Source organism: Bipolaris victoriae (assembly GCF_000527765.1).
Source record: "Bipolaris victoriae FI3 unplaced genomic scaffold scaffold_113, whole genome shotgun sequence".
NCBI lineage: Eukaryota > Fungi > Ascomycota > Dothideomycetes > Pleosporales > Pleosporaceae > Bipolaris > Bipolaris victoriae.
The window spans coordinates 37,999-51,070 of NW_014575279.1; the positions used below are offsets into that span (position 1 = coordinate 37,999).

General features: G+C 52.5%; 8 protein-coding genes across 8 annotated transcripts; 5 read left to right on the top strand and 3 right to left on the bottom strand.

The window, feature by feature from the left end:
* Nucleotides 1-29: 29 nt before the first annotated feature.
* COCVIDRAFT_110728 (hypothetical protein) lies at nucleotides 30-1,795 on the top strand (the record flags this gene model as incomplete). Its single annotated transcript, XM_014696795.1, has 4 exons — nucleotides 30-70; nucleotides 118-301; nucleotides 367-498; nucleotides 548-1,795. 4 exons carry the CDS (start codon nucleotides 30-32, stop codon nucleotides 1,793-1,795), a joined length of 1,605 nt encoding a protein of 534 aa, XP_014552281.1.
* Nucleotides 1,796-2,482: 687 nt separating this feature from the next.
* Nucleotides 2,483-3,684, bottom strand: COCVIDRAFT_110673 (hypothetical protein; the record flags this gene model as incomplete). Its single annotated transcript, XM_014696796.1, has 3 exons — nucleotides 2,483-2,602; nucleotides 2,659-3,034; nucleotides 3,086-3,684. 3 exons carry the CDS (start codon nucleotides 3,682-3,684, stop codon nucleotides 2,483-2,485), a joined length of 1,095 nt encoding a protein of 364 aa, XP_014552282.1.
* Nucleotides 3,685-4,128: 444 nt separating this feature from the next.
* On the top strand, nucleotides 4,129-5,401 carry COCVIDRAFT_41530 (hypothetical protein; the record flags this gene model as incomplete). The annotated part of the gene is made up of 2 exons (XM_014696797.1): nucleotides 4,129-4,416; nucleotides 4,481-5,401. The coding sequence occupies 2 exons, from the start codon at nucleotides 4,129-4,131 to the stop codon at nucleotides 5,399-5,401; spliced, it is 1,209 nt and encodes a 402-aa protein (XP_014552283.1).
* Nucleotides 5,402-5,594: 193 nt separating this feature from the next.
* COCVIDRAFT_19609 (hypothetical protein) lies at nucleotides 5,595-6,791 on the bottom strand (the record flags this gene model as incomplete). The annotated part of the gene is made up of 2 exons (XM_014696778.1): nucleotides 5,595-6,713; nucleotides 6,786-6,791. The coding sequence occupies 2 exons, from the start codon at nucleotides 6,789-6,791 to the stop codon at nucleotides 5,595-5,597; spliced, it is 1,125 nt and encodes a 374-aa protein (XP_014552264.1).
* A 748-nt stretch (nucleotides 6,792-7,539) lies between these two features.
* Nucleotides 7,540-8,613, top strand: COCVIDRAFT_30314 (hypothetical protein; the record flags this gene model as incomplete). The annotated part of the gene is made up of 1 exon (XM_014696798.1): nucleotides 7,540-8,613. The coding sequence occupies one exon, from the start codon at nucleotides 7,540-7,542 to the stop codon at nucleotides 8,611-8,613; it is 1,074 nt and encodes a 357-aa protein (XP_014552284.1).
* A 910-nt stretch (nucleotides 8,614-9,523) lies between these two features.
* On the top strand, nucleotides 9,524-10,513 carry COCVIDRAFT_110657 (hypothetical protein; the record flags this gene model as incomplete). Its single annotated transcript, XM_014696799.1, has 1 exon — nucleotides 9,524-10,513. The coding sequence occupies one exon, from the start codon at nucleotides 9,524-9,526 to the stop codon at nucleotides 10,511-10,513; it is 990 nt and encodes a 329-aa protein (XP_014552285.1).
* Nucleotides 10,514-10,746: 233 nt separating this feature from the next.
* On the bottom strand, nucleotides 10,747-12,119 carry COCVIDRAFT_41534 (hypothetical protein; the record flags this gene model as incomplete). Its single annotated transcript, XM_014696800.1, has 2 exons — nucleotides 10,747-10,911; nucleotides 10,968-12,119. The coding sequence occupies 2 exons, from the start codon at nucleotides 12,117-12,119 to the stop codon at nucleotides 10,747-10,749; spliced, it is 1,317 nt and encodes a 438-aa protein (XP_014552286.1).
* Nucleotides 12,120-12,469: 350 nt separating this feature from the next.
* On the top strand, nucleotides 12,470-12,843 carry COCVIDRAFT_110713 (hypothetical protein; the record flags this gene model as incomplete). The annotated part of the gene is made up of 3 exons (XM_014696801.1): nucleotides 12,470-12,596; nucleotides 12,646-12,759; nucleotides 12,815-12,843. 3 exons carry the CDS (start codon nucleotides 12,470-12,472, stop codon nucleotides 12,841-12,843), a joined length of 270 nt encoding a protein of 89 aa, XP_014552287.1.
* Nucleotides 12,844-13,072: the final 229 nt, after the last annotated feature.

Here is a 13,072-nt window from a genome sequence, read left to right on the forward strand (position 1 = left end):
TCTTCCCATTTCACTACGCCACAGCTCCAATGGCCAAACTACATGATAGCCTACTCCAGGGCGAGCCTTTGTAAGACCACCTCTCTCCTAGAGGATAATTGCTAATAGCAACACCAGTGAGGATGCACCGCTCCCACCGTCCCGAAATGCATCTGCATACAACCCGCTTCACAATTTCGTATTACCGCAAGGCACCGATAGACATTACTCACAACAATTCGCTGATATGTACTTTCTGCGTCTAATGCAACTAAAAAAGACGGTGAAGGAGAGAGCTGAGGAAGCCTGGCACAACTTTGAGGTATGCTTTGCTCGACTGTGGGGCTATACAGGATTGCCAGTCTTGCATGGCTGACATACATTTAGTTAGGTGGACAGAAAGCAAGCTTCGTTGACCGTGTGCTTGATGTACGACAAGGCGAACTGTGCTGGGTAGTAGGGACGGTGTACATGGAAATGGCACAGAAGCCAAATGTGTTGGACGATATTGGTAAAGACGTACGATCCTCCCCCAAGACTCGAGAAATGAGAATCTAATAGCCTTCAGCACTGGATAGCCGATCCTCCTCAACGCGATACCTACATATCTCCCTCTGGCGACGACGAGATGATGCTCGAGGATGAGTCGGGACGCCTTCGAGTCACGGGCGAACCTCTGCACGGCCACTTTGTCACAGGGTGTATACTTGCAGCGTTAGGTACGGAGGAGGCTGATGGCACATTCAAGGTCATTGCAACACAATGCGCTGACCTACCGAGACAACCACCGCGCTGGGAGCGTGACGACATAGCGCTCTCAAAGGAAAAGCAAAGCATACCAAAACGCGAGCCCGCCGGAAAGCTAGCCATTGTGTCTGGGCTGGAACTTACAGGCGCAGATGACGATGAGGTAGCGCTGGATCTACTCGTGGAGTACTTGACAGGAGAAGCGGCAGACCCATCAACACAAGAAGATGCCTCGAAAATAACACGCCTAATGATAGCAGGAGGCTCGTTAGCACGCGGCTCACCAATTCTATCACGAGAAGACTTTGCTGCGAAGAAGAGCGCAGCCAGACACTACGGATACGATGCCTCATCATACAATGCAGCACCAACTGAACGCCTCGACGAGTTTCTCTGCGAGATACTGCCTACCCTCCCTATCACCATGCTCCCAGGCGCATCAGACCCCTCAAATGTCGCCCTCCCCCAACAGCCCCTCCACCCCGCGCTCTTCCCCAACACCAGACTCTACGCCGAGCCCCGTATCGCCAGCAACGAAACCCTCAATGGCTTCGACGCCGTAACAAACCCCTGGACCGGCGACATTGATGGCTACCGCGTCCTCAGCACGGGCGGCCAAACCGTCCAAGACCTACTAAAATACTTTGAGCACGTTAAGTCCGTCGACGCAATGGAAATGATGCTCCGCTGGCGTTGTGTGGCCCCTACCGCTCCGGATACCCTATGGTGCTACCCCTTTCAAGACCATGATCCTCTCATGTTGACCGAATGCCCACACATGTATATTGCTGGCTGCCAAAAGAAGTTTGAAAAGAAAATCATAACGGACCCGGCGGGCCAGAAGGTGCTGATTGTTAGTGTACCAAAGTTCCAGACCACTGGCAAGATCGTACTTGTTGATATGGAGAGTTGGGATGTCGAGGTTGTCAAGGTTGGAGTGAAGGGGCAAAAGAAGAGCAAAAGGGAGGGGTACGCGGCAACGGAGGAGGAGGAGGAGGAGGAGGAGGAGAATGGGTATACCAAGGTAGAAGAAAATGGGGATACCAAGATGGAAGAGTTGGAAGAGTAGTTGTACACATGTATGCGAATTGATACCCAAGTCCTTGGTGCATGCACAACAAATCTAGACCACTACTTCAATTTGCGCACTGCGGTTATCATTGTGTTAATGGATGTCCAAGCTCTTTGCCTGTTAAAATCAGGGTCCTAAGCTGCATCAAAGGATTCCGTCCTAACCCCAAAGTAGACGCCGAAGAAAAACAAAAGCCTTGAACAATGTCATGCGCGAAAGCTTAGCCCTCCCCCTTCCCGCCCCGTCATGTTGGGCATTGCGTAGAAATGATGTTATCAGCCGTGTGATCTGCAGCCATCAATCTTGGGCGGGGCTTACGTAGCCATGTTTGAGACATTCCCTCCTCAAAAAACACAGATACCGCGCGTCTGATTAGTGTGATGTCACATATCACTTTCGCGCTGCAAAAAGACTGGGAAAGCCAAAACGATGAAACGTGGATATTCTAGTGTACATACGCATGCGCAAAAAAAAAAGAAGTGGTATCTCGCTGTTTCTTGCATCGACGTTCCTAACCCAAAAAGAAGAAAAAAGGCATTAATCCAATGATGTGCCTACAACGCCTGTAATACTCATGTAAAAAATTACCAATCTTCTTGTTTTGAAGTGATACACGGAATTATTTTCCATGGATTAGTCGAACAACAAAAAAGGGGGGGTGTTCGAAAAGAGAAAAAAAATCCTCTAAAGCTTGTATTGAGCCGTGGTCCATTCTTCGTATTCGCGCTTGAGTTCGTGCTGGACCCATTTGATGGTAATGGCGGCCCAGATACCTGCCCAGAGGAATGGTACGACCCAGCCGACCTAAGTTAATTAGCAAAAGCATATCACAAGAGTGTTGGAGGGATATTAGAACATACCACGTAAGCAGCGTCACGCTGAATGGTAAAGATGATGGCTGTGCAGACAGCAGAAGTGACAATGGCGCCAATGGCCCAGAAGAGTGTTAAGCGGTGAAGCATCTCACGGAACGCCTTGCTGGCCTGGTATCGGAGGTTCAATCGCTGACGGAACTCGGTGCCGCCGGATCCGTCCACTGCGCAGATATCCTCGATGTAGGCATAGATACCGGGACGGAGAGGGGCACCCTGTGGCAGCGACGAGATACGGCAAGGGGCAGGGATGTTCATGATGCGTAGGATGTCGACAAGGAGAAGTTCAACACCAATTGCAAACATCATGGTTGGTGCTGGCATGGCGAGGACACGGATCGGTGGGTCGTGGGGACATGTGCCGCTGCGAAGATTTAGTATCATCCCATGGAACATAGCAACATGGAAAACTTACGCAATCAGTTCAATCATGACGAAAAACCATCCCACCGACAAATTCCAGTGAAACCAGTCGAGATACCATCTCTTAGCTCCGATGACGCGGCAGCTGGAATTCTTCTTCCACAGTCTGTGGAAGCGGATGAAATACTCAACAATCGACACGGTTCCCAGCAAGGCGGTGCTGATACTGAAGACGGCATTGGCGGACAATTGGTCGCGAGTGAGGCCGTACCACATGCCAAAGTAGAGGCCAATGGGCATGCAGACGCAGTCGAGAATAATGAGGGTCCAGAACCAGAAAATAGCCTTCTTGCGGGTTCGCAGTGAGTAGTTGAGCGGTGGTGGACGCGTAAAGTCGGGGTCATCGTATGTGACTTGGGTATGGGGGAAGAGAGCGTGTCGGTTTGGCGATGGAGCGCGACTTGGCTGTGCGCTTGGGTTGAGGCTTGTTGTATTATTGGCAGCGGTCATGTCTGATGCTTGTTCCTTGTCGTCGCTTACACCGTCAATCTGAACGGTTGGTACTGGCGTCGTGTCTATTCGGTCTGCAGTGATAGGGCGAGCGTCGTCGGCCGCCCTCAAGGCGTCTGTCGACCTTTGTTCAGAAACCATTGTTGCGGTAGCAATAAGGTGTCGGTGATAGTGCGGTAGTATTTGGGCCTCGACAAAGAAAAAAATCGGAAGTGCCGGCAGTGAGGATTACTTAAGAAACGGGGAGAGTGTTGTCCGGAAGTCAACGGGTGGGATGGAGCCTTGGATGGACAGGCGGAGTTTAGTATAAAGTAAGGGTGAGGGATTGTGTCGTGTGTCAGCAGCGGGCAGCCCGCGTGGCCCAGATATGGAACCAGCAGAAGGCTCTCGTTCAGCGGCGCTCGTGATGTCATAGGCTGCTTTTTCAGGGTCCATGGCTTGGCGCTGTCTAGGCGCCTCGGCGGTGACGCGACCAACTGCTGATTGATCCTGATCACGTCCGCATTCGTCCTCTGACCTCACCACCAAGCCTACGCCCACCCTCCATCGCCGCTCCACGTACGGGATATGTGAAGCATCTTACTGATGGGCTCTCTACGCAGCCTTCTTTTATGCTATTTTACTCTCGCTACGTCCTGGGCTGCTAGCCCCCAGGCTGATGCGACACAGCAACCGCTGGTCCGCGGAACAGCAAAAGCCACTGGCAGTAATGCCACCATAATTCCCCAGGATCTTTTCTGGGAGCTCGAAGAACTCGCGCGCATTGTCGACATCTCCTACTGTGTCGGAACCGCAGGACTGGGCATAAAGAAGCCCTTTACATGTGCGAGCCGCTGTGCGGATCGCGACTTTGAGACTTTTGATCTAGTCAAGGTGAGTCGCTGCACGTCAGCATGCGTCGCATTACTTATGTGCTGATATATGTATGTACACGTAGGCATGGAATACTGGTCCTTTCCTTTCCGACTCGTGTGGCTATATTGCGCTCTCGCACCACCCTGCTGAACCGCGACTGATTATCGCGTTCCGTGGCACCTATTCCATCGCAAACACTATTGCAGACTTGTCGACCATACCCCAGGAATACATTCCTTATCCAGGCGACGACGATTCAGATAGCGGCGGTTCGGACTTTTTTACCCCCCGAGTCGGTGTCCCGGAGAGTGTTGCGGACGGTAACGCTCCTCCGGCAGAACCGCCGAAATGCGAGAATTGCACCGTCCATACAGGCTTCTACTCGTCCTGGCTCAACACGCGCAAGGTTATCCTACCGTATGTCTCCGAAGCACTAGAAAAGTATCCGGAGTATAAGCTGGTCTTGGTAGGACACTCGTTGGGCGGCGCTGTAGCAACTCTGGCTGGCCTGGACTTCAAAGCACGTGGCTGGGATCCTCATGTGACAACGTTTGGAGAACCTAGGCTAGGGAACAAGGAGTTCAACGCATACATTGATGAGCGCTTCAACGTTACGGCAAACCACCGGCATAATAAGATTCACCGCGTTACTCACGTTGGCGACCCCGTGCCTCTGTTACCCCTGGCCGAATGGGGCTTCAGCATGCACAGCGAGGAAATCTTCATTTCAGAGTCTAGCCTACCCTTTTCCGCCACTGATGTTCACTTCTGCGATGGAGATGAAGACATGCACTGCATTGCTGGCAGCGACGAAGAAAAACCCGCGTGGGGAGTCCCTACTCGCTTTAAGTTCTGGCAGCTCTTCTTTGCCCACCGCGACTACTTCTGGCGACTGGGACTATGCATGCCTGGCGGCAACCCAGGAGATTGGTACGACAAGTATCCAGGACACACCATGGGTGACGATCCGGAGGAACGAGAACCCGAGATTGAAGAGTTGTGATCTGTGGCATAACTTTTTTTTCTCTCTCTGTTTTAGCAACTTTTAATTTAGGTAGTATCGTAATAATTCATCTTTTTCGCCATTAATCCAAACGGCTTTTGAACAGCAAAGGGGAAACGCCATGCACCATGCCTTGTATAACCACGCCTGCCGTGTCCTTTTTTTCTTCTCCACGGAGAGACTGGCGGCTTTTTTAGTTTGCGCCATTCTGGCCGAGAAGCGTCCTCCTCTTTGACACAGCTGAAGCAAGGTCCTCAAGCACCGTCTCAGTAGTCTCCCAGTCGATGCACGCATCCGTAATCGACATGCCGTACTCGAGACCAGCCTTTCCTTCCTTGGGCACCTTTTGCGTACCAGCCTTGATGTTGCTCTCAATCATCACACCCATGATGGCCGTCTCGCCAGCCTCGATCTGCTCGGCGACAGCGCGGGCGACCTTGGGCTGGTTCATGTGGTTCTTCTCCGAATTGCCGTGGCTGCAGTCAACCATGAGGCGCGAGTTCATACCCTTTGACTCGAGCTTCTCGCGCGCCTCTTTGACGCTCTTTGCATCGTAGTTTGTTCCCTTCTTGCCGCCGCGCAGGATGATGAAGCAGTCGTCATTGCCAATTGTGCCGACAATGGCGACGACGCCGGGTTTGGTGACGGAGAGGAAGTGGTGGGGGTGCTTGGCTGAGCCGATGGCGTCGATAGCAACGTCAAGGGTGCCGTCTGTACCGTTCTTGAAGCCTACAGGGAAAGACAGACCAGAGGCGAGCTCGCGGTGCAGTTGCGACTCAGTGGTTCTGGCGCCAATGGCTCCCACACTGAACATGTCGGCCAAGAACTGGGGCGAGATGGTGTCCAGCATCTCGCTCGCCAGCGGCATGCCCTTCTCCGTCAAGTCAGCAAAGAGTTGTCGCGAGATGCGCAGACCCTTGTTGATCTTGAAGCTGTTGTCGATGTCGGGGTCGTTGATCAGGCCCTTCCAGCCGACCGTGGTGCGGGGTTTCTCGAGGTACGAGCGCATGACGATGAGAAGGTCATCCTGGTACTTCTCCTTGAGCTTCAGCAGGCGGTCGCAGTAGTCGAGGGCAGCGGCGGGATCGTGGATAGAGCACGGGCCGATGACGACGAGCAGTCGCTTCTGAGCATCTTTGCCCTGGACAATGGCGACGGCTTCGTCGCGGGCCTTGAGCACGGTGTCGCGGGACTTTGCTGTCTGAGGGATCTCGCTCTGCAGCAGATCAGGCGGGGTGAGGGGGTTGTAGCCACGAATGCGCCAGTCTTCTGAGTTGTGGGGGTCGCCGACGGCTGCGTTCTCAATGTGGAACTACAGTGAGGTGTTAGTAGAGGAAGACAGTGAATGACGACTAGGGCAGGTGGCGCGGGGTGCTAGACTTACAGACATGCTGGCGGTTGAACTGGACTGCGAGAAACCACGACTTGATGTCTCAAAGTGAGAGATTTGGAGCAGTGACTTTTGAAATTGTCTGTCTTTTTCTTTCCTGCAGCCGCCACGGCCTCTTTATGAGTCGAATGTTTTGGTGATGACAGCGGAGTCGGACCGTCTCTCATTGGCCAGTCCCCGGCGTGCTCAAACTGTTTTCATGGCTGTGGCGGCCGCTCTCGGAATAGCCAACCAAACCTGTCCATCAATACCACACATCAGTAGCATAGAGATCGCCATCAATCCTGACGTCGAGTTTCAGGAAAGCTGCTTTTGAGTATGCGCAACGATGGTGATTTCGCCGTGGTTGAGGTCGTTTTGCACAGTCATCGGGCAAACAAGTGCCCTGTTAATCCAACTCTCGAGTCTCAACCATATGGAGGCGGCCACATTGCTCCGACTACGGGGCTGGCACCTCCGGTCATCATTCAGCGCTAGTTTTGGAGCAGTGCTGGTCGTTGATGCTTCATGTCCATAATATACGCGACAACTTAGCACACACAGCGATTTCGCTCAGTCGCACTTTGTAGGACCAGTCGAGCCTAGGCTGTTGAGTGCCGTCATCGCTACTCCACAGCCTCTACGTCACAACTGTTGCATACCGGAAGAGCCGTGTCGCACCACTATCCATTTCATAAGTAACCATGGCTTTTCAAAATAAACAGTCAATAGCCATTTTCATATCATCAGGATTATTCAGATACACACAATGAGCGGGCTCGACTACTCTTCCCTAGTTTCTATTCCCATCAGCTATGCGACATGCTCGCTCGGTAGCCCATCAAACCCTCCGCCTCTGCTTGACCGACTACAGGCAATCTCTGATGCAGGCTTCTCTGCCGTTGAGCTTTCGTTCCCTGATATCCTTTCGTTCGGTCAAACCTTGCTCGGCCACGAGGTACAGCCATCGAACTACGACGAACTTTGCACAGTAGCAACTGAGATCAAGAAAGAATGCGACAAGAGAAACCTAGGAATCATGATGCTACAGCCATTTTCCAATTACGAAGGTTGGCCTGAAGATTCCCCTGGCCGTAAAGATGCCATGGACAGAGCACGCGGCTGGATCCGCATCATGCAAGCGTGCGGAACAGACATGCTCCAAGTTGGATCAACCGATACGCCGCTTGAAAAACTAGAAAAGAGGAAAATGGTATCGGACCTCCAGGTGCTATGCGACATACTGAACGAGCACGGCTTCCGACTCGCCTACGAAAACTGGTGCTGGTCGACACATGCCCCGGACTGGAAAAACGTCTGGAATGTTGTTCAGCAAGTCGACCGACCAAACATTGGTCTCTGCCTTGATACTTTCCAGACTGCCGGCGGTGAATGGGGAGACCCTAGAACCGCATCTGGCATGCGTGAAGATGTTTCCAAGGACGAGCTAGAGAAGCGCTTCCAAAAGAGCCTTGAGGAACTCAGCACTAGTATCCCAAAGGAGAAGATTTATCTTCTGCAAATTAGCGATGCGTACAAGGTACCGCAGCCGATGAATGTTGAGCGTGATGAGTCCGGTCTGCTGCCTCGCGGACGCTGGAGCCACGACTTTAGGCCGCTTCCATACAATGGCGGTTACCTACCCGTTGTCGATGTTGCAAGAGCAGTGCTCAAGACGGGGTTCCGGGGTTGGTTCAGCTACGAGGTGTTTGACGGTGGATCGGATGGCAAGAAGACAGATGTGGATATCGTCGCCTACGCGCGGGCTGCTAAGAATGTGCAAGAGCGGTTGCTGCAAGAGTGCGCGGGACAAAAGGTTGAGGAGGAGATGGCGACGAGATGATATTACTGGGGAGTATTCTGATTTTCCAAGTTATGATCGCTTCGATAATGTATCATAGCTGGATTCGTAGTTAAGAGGAAGGTATGCAATACGCATACAATCTGCCAGCCTGAAGTACATAGCATCAAGAATGAAAGATGACCATGAACGAGATTTAGATTTCTATGTTTCCCACGAAAAGGACACATGACATAAATCCACCAGACTTCATATGTAGATGTTCAATAAAGCATGATAGGCAAAAATGCTCACTTTACCCTCGGTAAAACTCCCATTCCTCTCATCGTCAAACCCAAAGTATACCATCAAGACATGACAATAAGGTCGCAGCGGAACATAGCTATGCACGATAAGCGGGCCAGGCAAGCGACCAGATATCCCGTCCCCGCACACCACCAACTCCAGTGAGACAACTGCATCCTTCCAACGGCTCGCCTGTCCGAACTCCGCACGTCTCTCAAGCGCTCTCCGCACTTCAATCATCGCTTAGTATCCAGGTCCGCCTTTCCATCGGAACATTTGTCAATCTATTTCATTTGCATTCATGAGGAAGTGGGAAGCGGATACGCGGGCCTGCTTCCAAGGCGTACAAGACTAGGACCTCGATGCAGGACGTTCCCGAACAACCCCCCAGGGCTAATGTATGCATACACCAAACGTTCCCGTTGTACTCCACCACGCTACATGCGCGGCTGGAAGAGCAAAATAGCCTGAAAGGGCGAATCCCGCACACACAATATCAACGGCTAGCACATGCGCCACCAACAAGCGGGCGTTCTGGAGACATGTACATACATATAAGAAGCTTGCATGTGCTTTTTGCCAACTGCAACGAGGTCTAGATAGTAGTAGTATCTGATCCCTGGGTTTTTCGCTATACCAGCAAGTCATATACACATATACACACAAGATGCCTGCTTCAAAATCCAAAAACATCATCATAACCGGCGGCGCGCGCGGCATAGGTCGCTGCACCGCACGTCACCTTCTCTCCCTCCCCGCCTCGCACCGCGTCTTCATCCTCGACTTCGACGCCGAAGAACTCGACTACGCCGTCTCTACTCACCTCTCCGCCTACGCCCCCCGCGTAAGCTCCCACGTCACAGATCTCGCCAAGCCAGACGAAATCCGCACTGCCGTCGCGCAAGCCGCCGAGTTCTTCGGCGGCCGCATCGATGTACTGATCAACAACGCGGGCATCGCCCGCGGCTTTTTCAACGCCGGAAACGGCACAATGGAAGATGAAGCCACGGGCGCGCAATGGGAAGCGTATATCGCTACGAATCTCAGTGCACCATTCTACATGAGCCAAGCGGTGATTCCGTTCATGAAGAGTAAGAATACGCAAAAGGAGGGCGCCAAGGGTGTGGATAGGAGGAAAGATCTCAAGCGGACCGAGGAGTTTAATCAATTACCCACAAACCTGCATGGAGAAGACAAGCTGGATGAGGGCGGTTGTATAATCAACGTTGCGTCGTTTCGTGCGCACCAGTCTGATCCAGATTGTGAGGGGTATGCGGCGAGTAAAGGAGGGGTGTTGGCGTTGACGCAGGCCATGTCGATTTCGTGTCAGAGATGGGGAATCCGTGTTGTGGCTATCTCGCCAGGGTGGGTCAGCGTGCAGCATGAGTGCAAGGCACGGGATTTGGAGATCAAGGAGCAGCAGAATGGCGCGTACAAGGAGGTTGCGCCGCATGAGGAGTCTGCGCAGAAGCTGAGGATGATGGCGTGGGCCGAGGATTTGGATGAGTTGTATCATAAGCAGCATCCCGCTGGTCGGGTGGGAAGAGGAGAGGATCTTGCCGAGATGGTCGAGTATGTCATGGGAGCTGGCTTTTTGAGCGGTCAAGAGTTGATTCTTGATGGAGGTGCGAACAGGAGGAAGAATCCCAATATCTGAGTTGTTGAATCAAAAGACAAATGGTTATATTGACAGCCATGATTGCTACACAATGCGTTGAAAATGCTCCAGGTCCATTTCAGGGAATATTTAGATCAAATTGCCAAAGCACATGTGGTTCGAATGTCGATGCGCCCCCAACGCCACGCTATCATTCATATCAAGAAATCAAACAACGACAATGCGAGTACAGACCAGAAGGCCGCTGTTGTAAATAAAACTTGGAGACATGTTCACTTGAATAGGACTTCAATACCATCCCTGTCTTCCATCTCGTAGTCGGCCACGGTGTCCAAGGGCATAAGCCGGTCACCGTCAAACATGAGTGTGATTGGTTGGTTTTTGTCAACGCCAGTTTGGGATTTGTACGCGCTTGCAATATGAGCAATTGTAGTGTGCTATAGCTATTGTTAATATACATGACCTGCCTTGCCTTGAAGACATCTGTACATACCGGGTTCACTGTCAAGCCAAAGTCCGCCTTGCCCTTGGCACGCAAGATGACGCGGAGTTTCGTGGACACGGGAGTAGGTTCCGGAGTAGGAGTCCTTTCTTCGACCACAACAGGGGCTTCGGCAGCAAGCATTTTAGCTGCTGCTGCTGCAGCCTCCTCCTTCTTGTACTCTTTGTAAAGTTCATTGGTCCAGGCTTCGACATGGATCTTGGGGAGGTTGACGTCATCGTAAATGTTGGTGTCCCCTTCGACTGTCACATTTCCGCCGTCGTCAACTGTGATGCCCAAGCGTGTGATAGACGTGCTGTCATATATACGTGTGCCCTTCCATGTGAAGAAAACATTGTCTGTATCTTTTGGGGAAAGGCCTTGTTTCGCGCACCATGCCTTGCGTGGCTTCTCGATAAAAGTGTCGACTCTGATCTTGACCATGAGGGGGTTTGTGTTTGGTATGCGCGAAGTAATGAGAAGTTGGGTGATTGGGGCTTTGGGGGCGTCACTGCCTTGTGCCGATGAGGCAGCGGCCTTTGCTGCAATGCGCGCTCGTGCTCTTGCCCTCAATGCAGCAAACATAGAGTCTTCTTCTTCCTCTGCCTCGTCTTCGTCATCGTCGTCTAGAATGATCACTGGCGACGGTCCTGACTTGCGAACGGTCACGTCTTGTGTATGGCTGGCAGTGACCGGTGTGGGAGTCTTGTGAATACTATGCGAGTCATTGTCCGAATCATCCAGCTCAACAACAGGCGAGTCCTTATGTGGCAGCGAGGCGGCTGAGGAATTGGACGTTGCTAGTGAGTCATATCGGGCAGAGAGCGAGGCCGGCGGCGATTGTACTGGAAGAGGAGAGAGGGGAGTTTTGCTGCGTCCGGGGGATGTCTTCAGTGTCGAGCTTGCGATGGCCTTCTTGTCGTCTGAATCTGACGTTCGCCGACGTTTACTGTCTCGTGGCTGCGAGTGCTTGCGTGCGCGGCGGGTCTCTTCCTGCTTCTTTTCCTCTGCGCGCCGCCTGGCCTCGTCGGCGATGATGTCGGCAAACTCATTCGAGTGGCTGAAGATGTCGGCGTCGTCGTCTTTCGGAGAGTCTTGCCAGGCTGGGCGCTTGAAGAGGGAGCGCTTTTTGGGCGGTGCCGCGCTCGGGGTGGCTTGTGTCATGGCTGTGAGAGAGGCATCGATTGTGAATGGGTTGCCTTGAACGGTGTTGACTCAGCAGTACCCGCATGGAAGGGGTAGGCGGACAGACGTGGAAGGCGGGACAGTGGGGCTTTCCCAAACGCGCAGTCACGTTGCTCGCGATTGCCATGTTCGAGTAGTAGCGACAGAAAGAGCGGGTCCGTGCGCCACCTGCTCAGTCCATTCACTCGTCACCCACCAGCACATCGCCAGCTCAAGCCAGGAACGCACCGCTTCTTACGTAAGCTCCCTCGTCCCGGCATCATCTATGCTACTACGACCATGTCGCTGAACACATGTCCAGGAACTCTCATCTAACCAGCCACGACACCATGTCCACAAACGGCGAAAGCCCAGCACCAGAGGCTGCCGCCGACTCTAGAGACCCCAGCGGCTTTCTCAGCGAGATTATTGGCGCCCCCGTCACCGTCAAGCTCAACTCTGGCATCATCTACAAAGGTGTATATGCCGCTGTCCTCGTCTCCATTGTGTGCTAACACCGTTACAGGCGACCTTCAGTCAGTCGATGGCTACATGAACATTGCCCTTGAGCGCTGCAAGGAAGTCTCAGACGGCAAGGTCATGCGCAACTGGGGCGATGCCTTTGTCCGTGGAAACAATGGTACCTTTTTACTTGCCTTGGTTCTGCCTTTTTGTTTTACTAACCTTTCATGCAGTCACATATATTTGCGCAGACAACGCATGAATATACTGGGTGTAAACCTTGAATCACCAAGCAGCCATCTGTCCATGCCTGCGTGCACGCTAGCACAATGGATGAGCTATGATGCACGCTCCCATCAGTGTCAATCGGAGCTCAGCCAAGTGTCATTGTATCAACGCCTATAGCTCAAGCCTGTGCTACACTGTCTCCATGCTCACCTGGCGGCATGCAGCTGTAATCGTACATCACACTTAAGAGACCAAAGATTCGC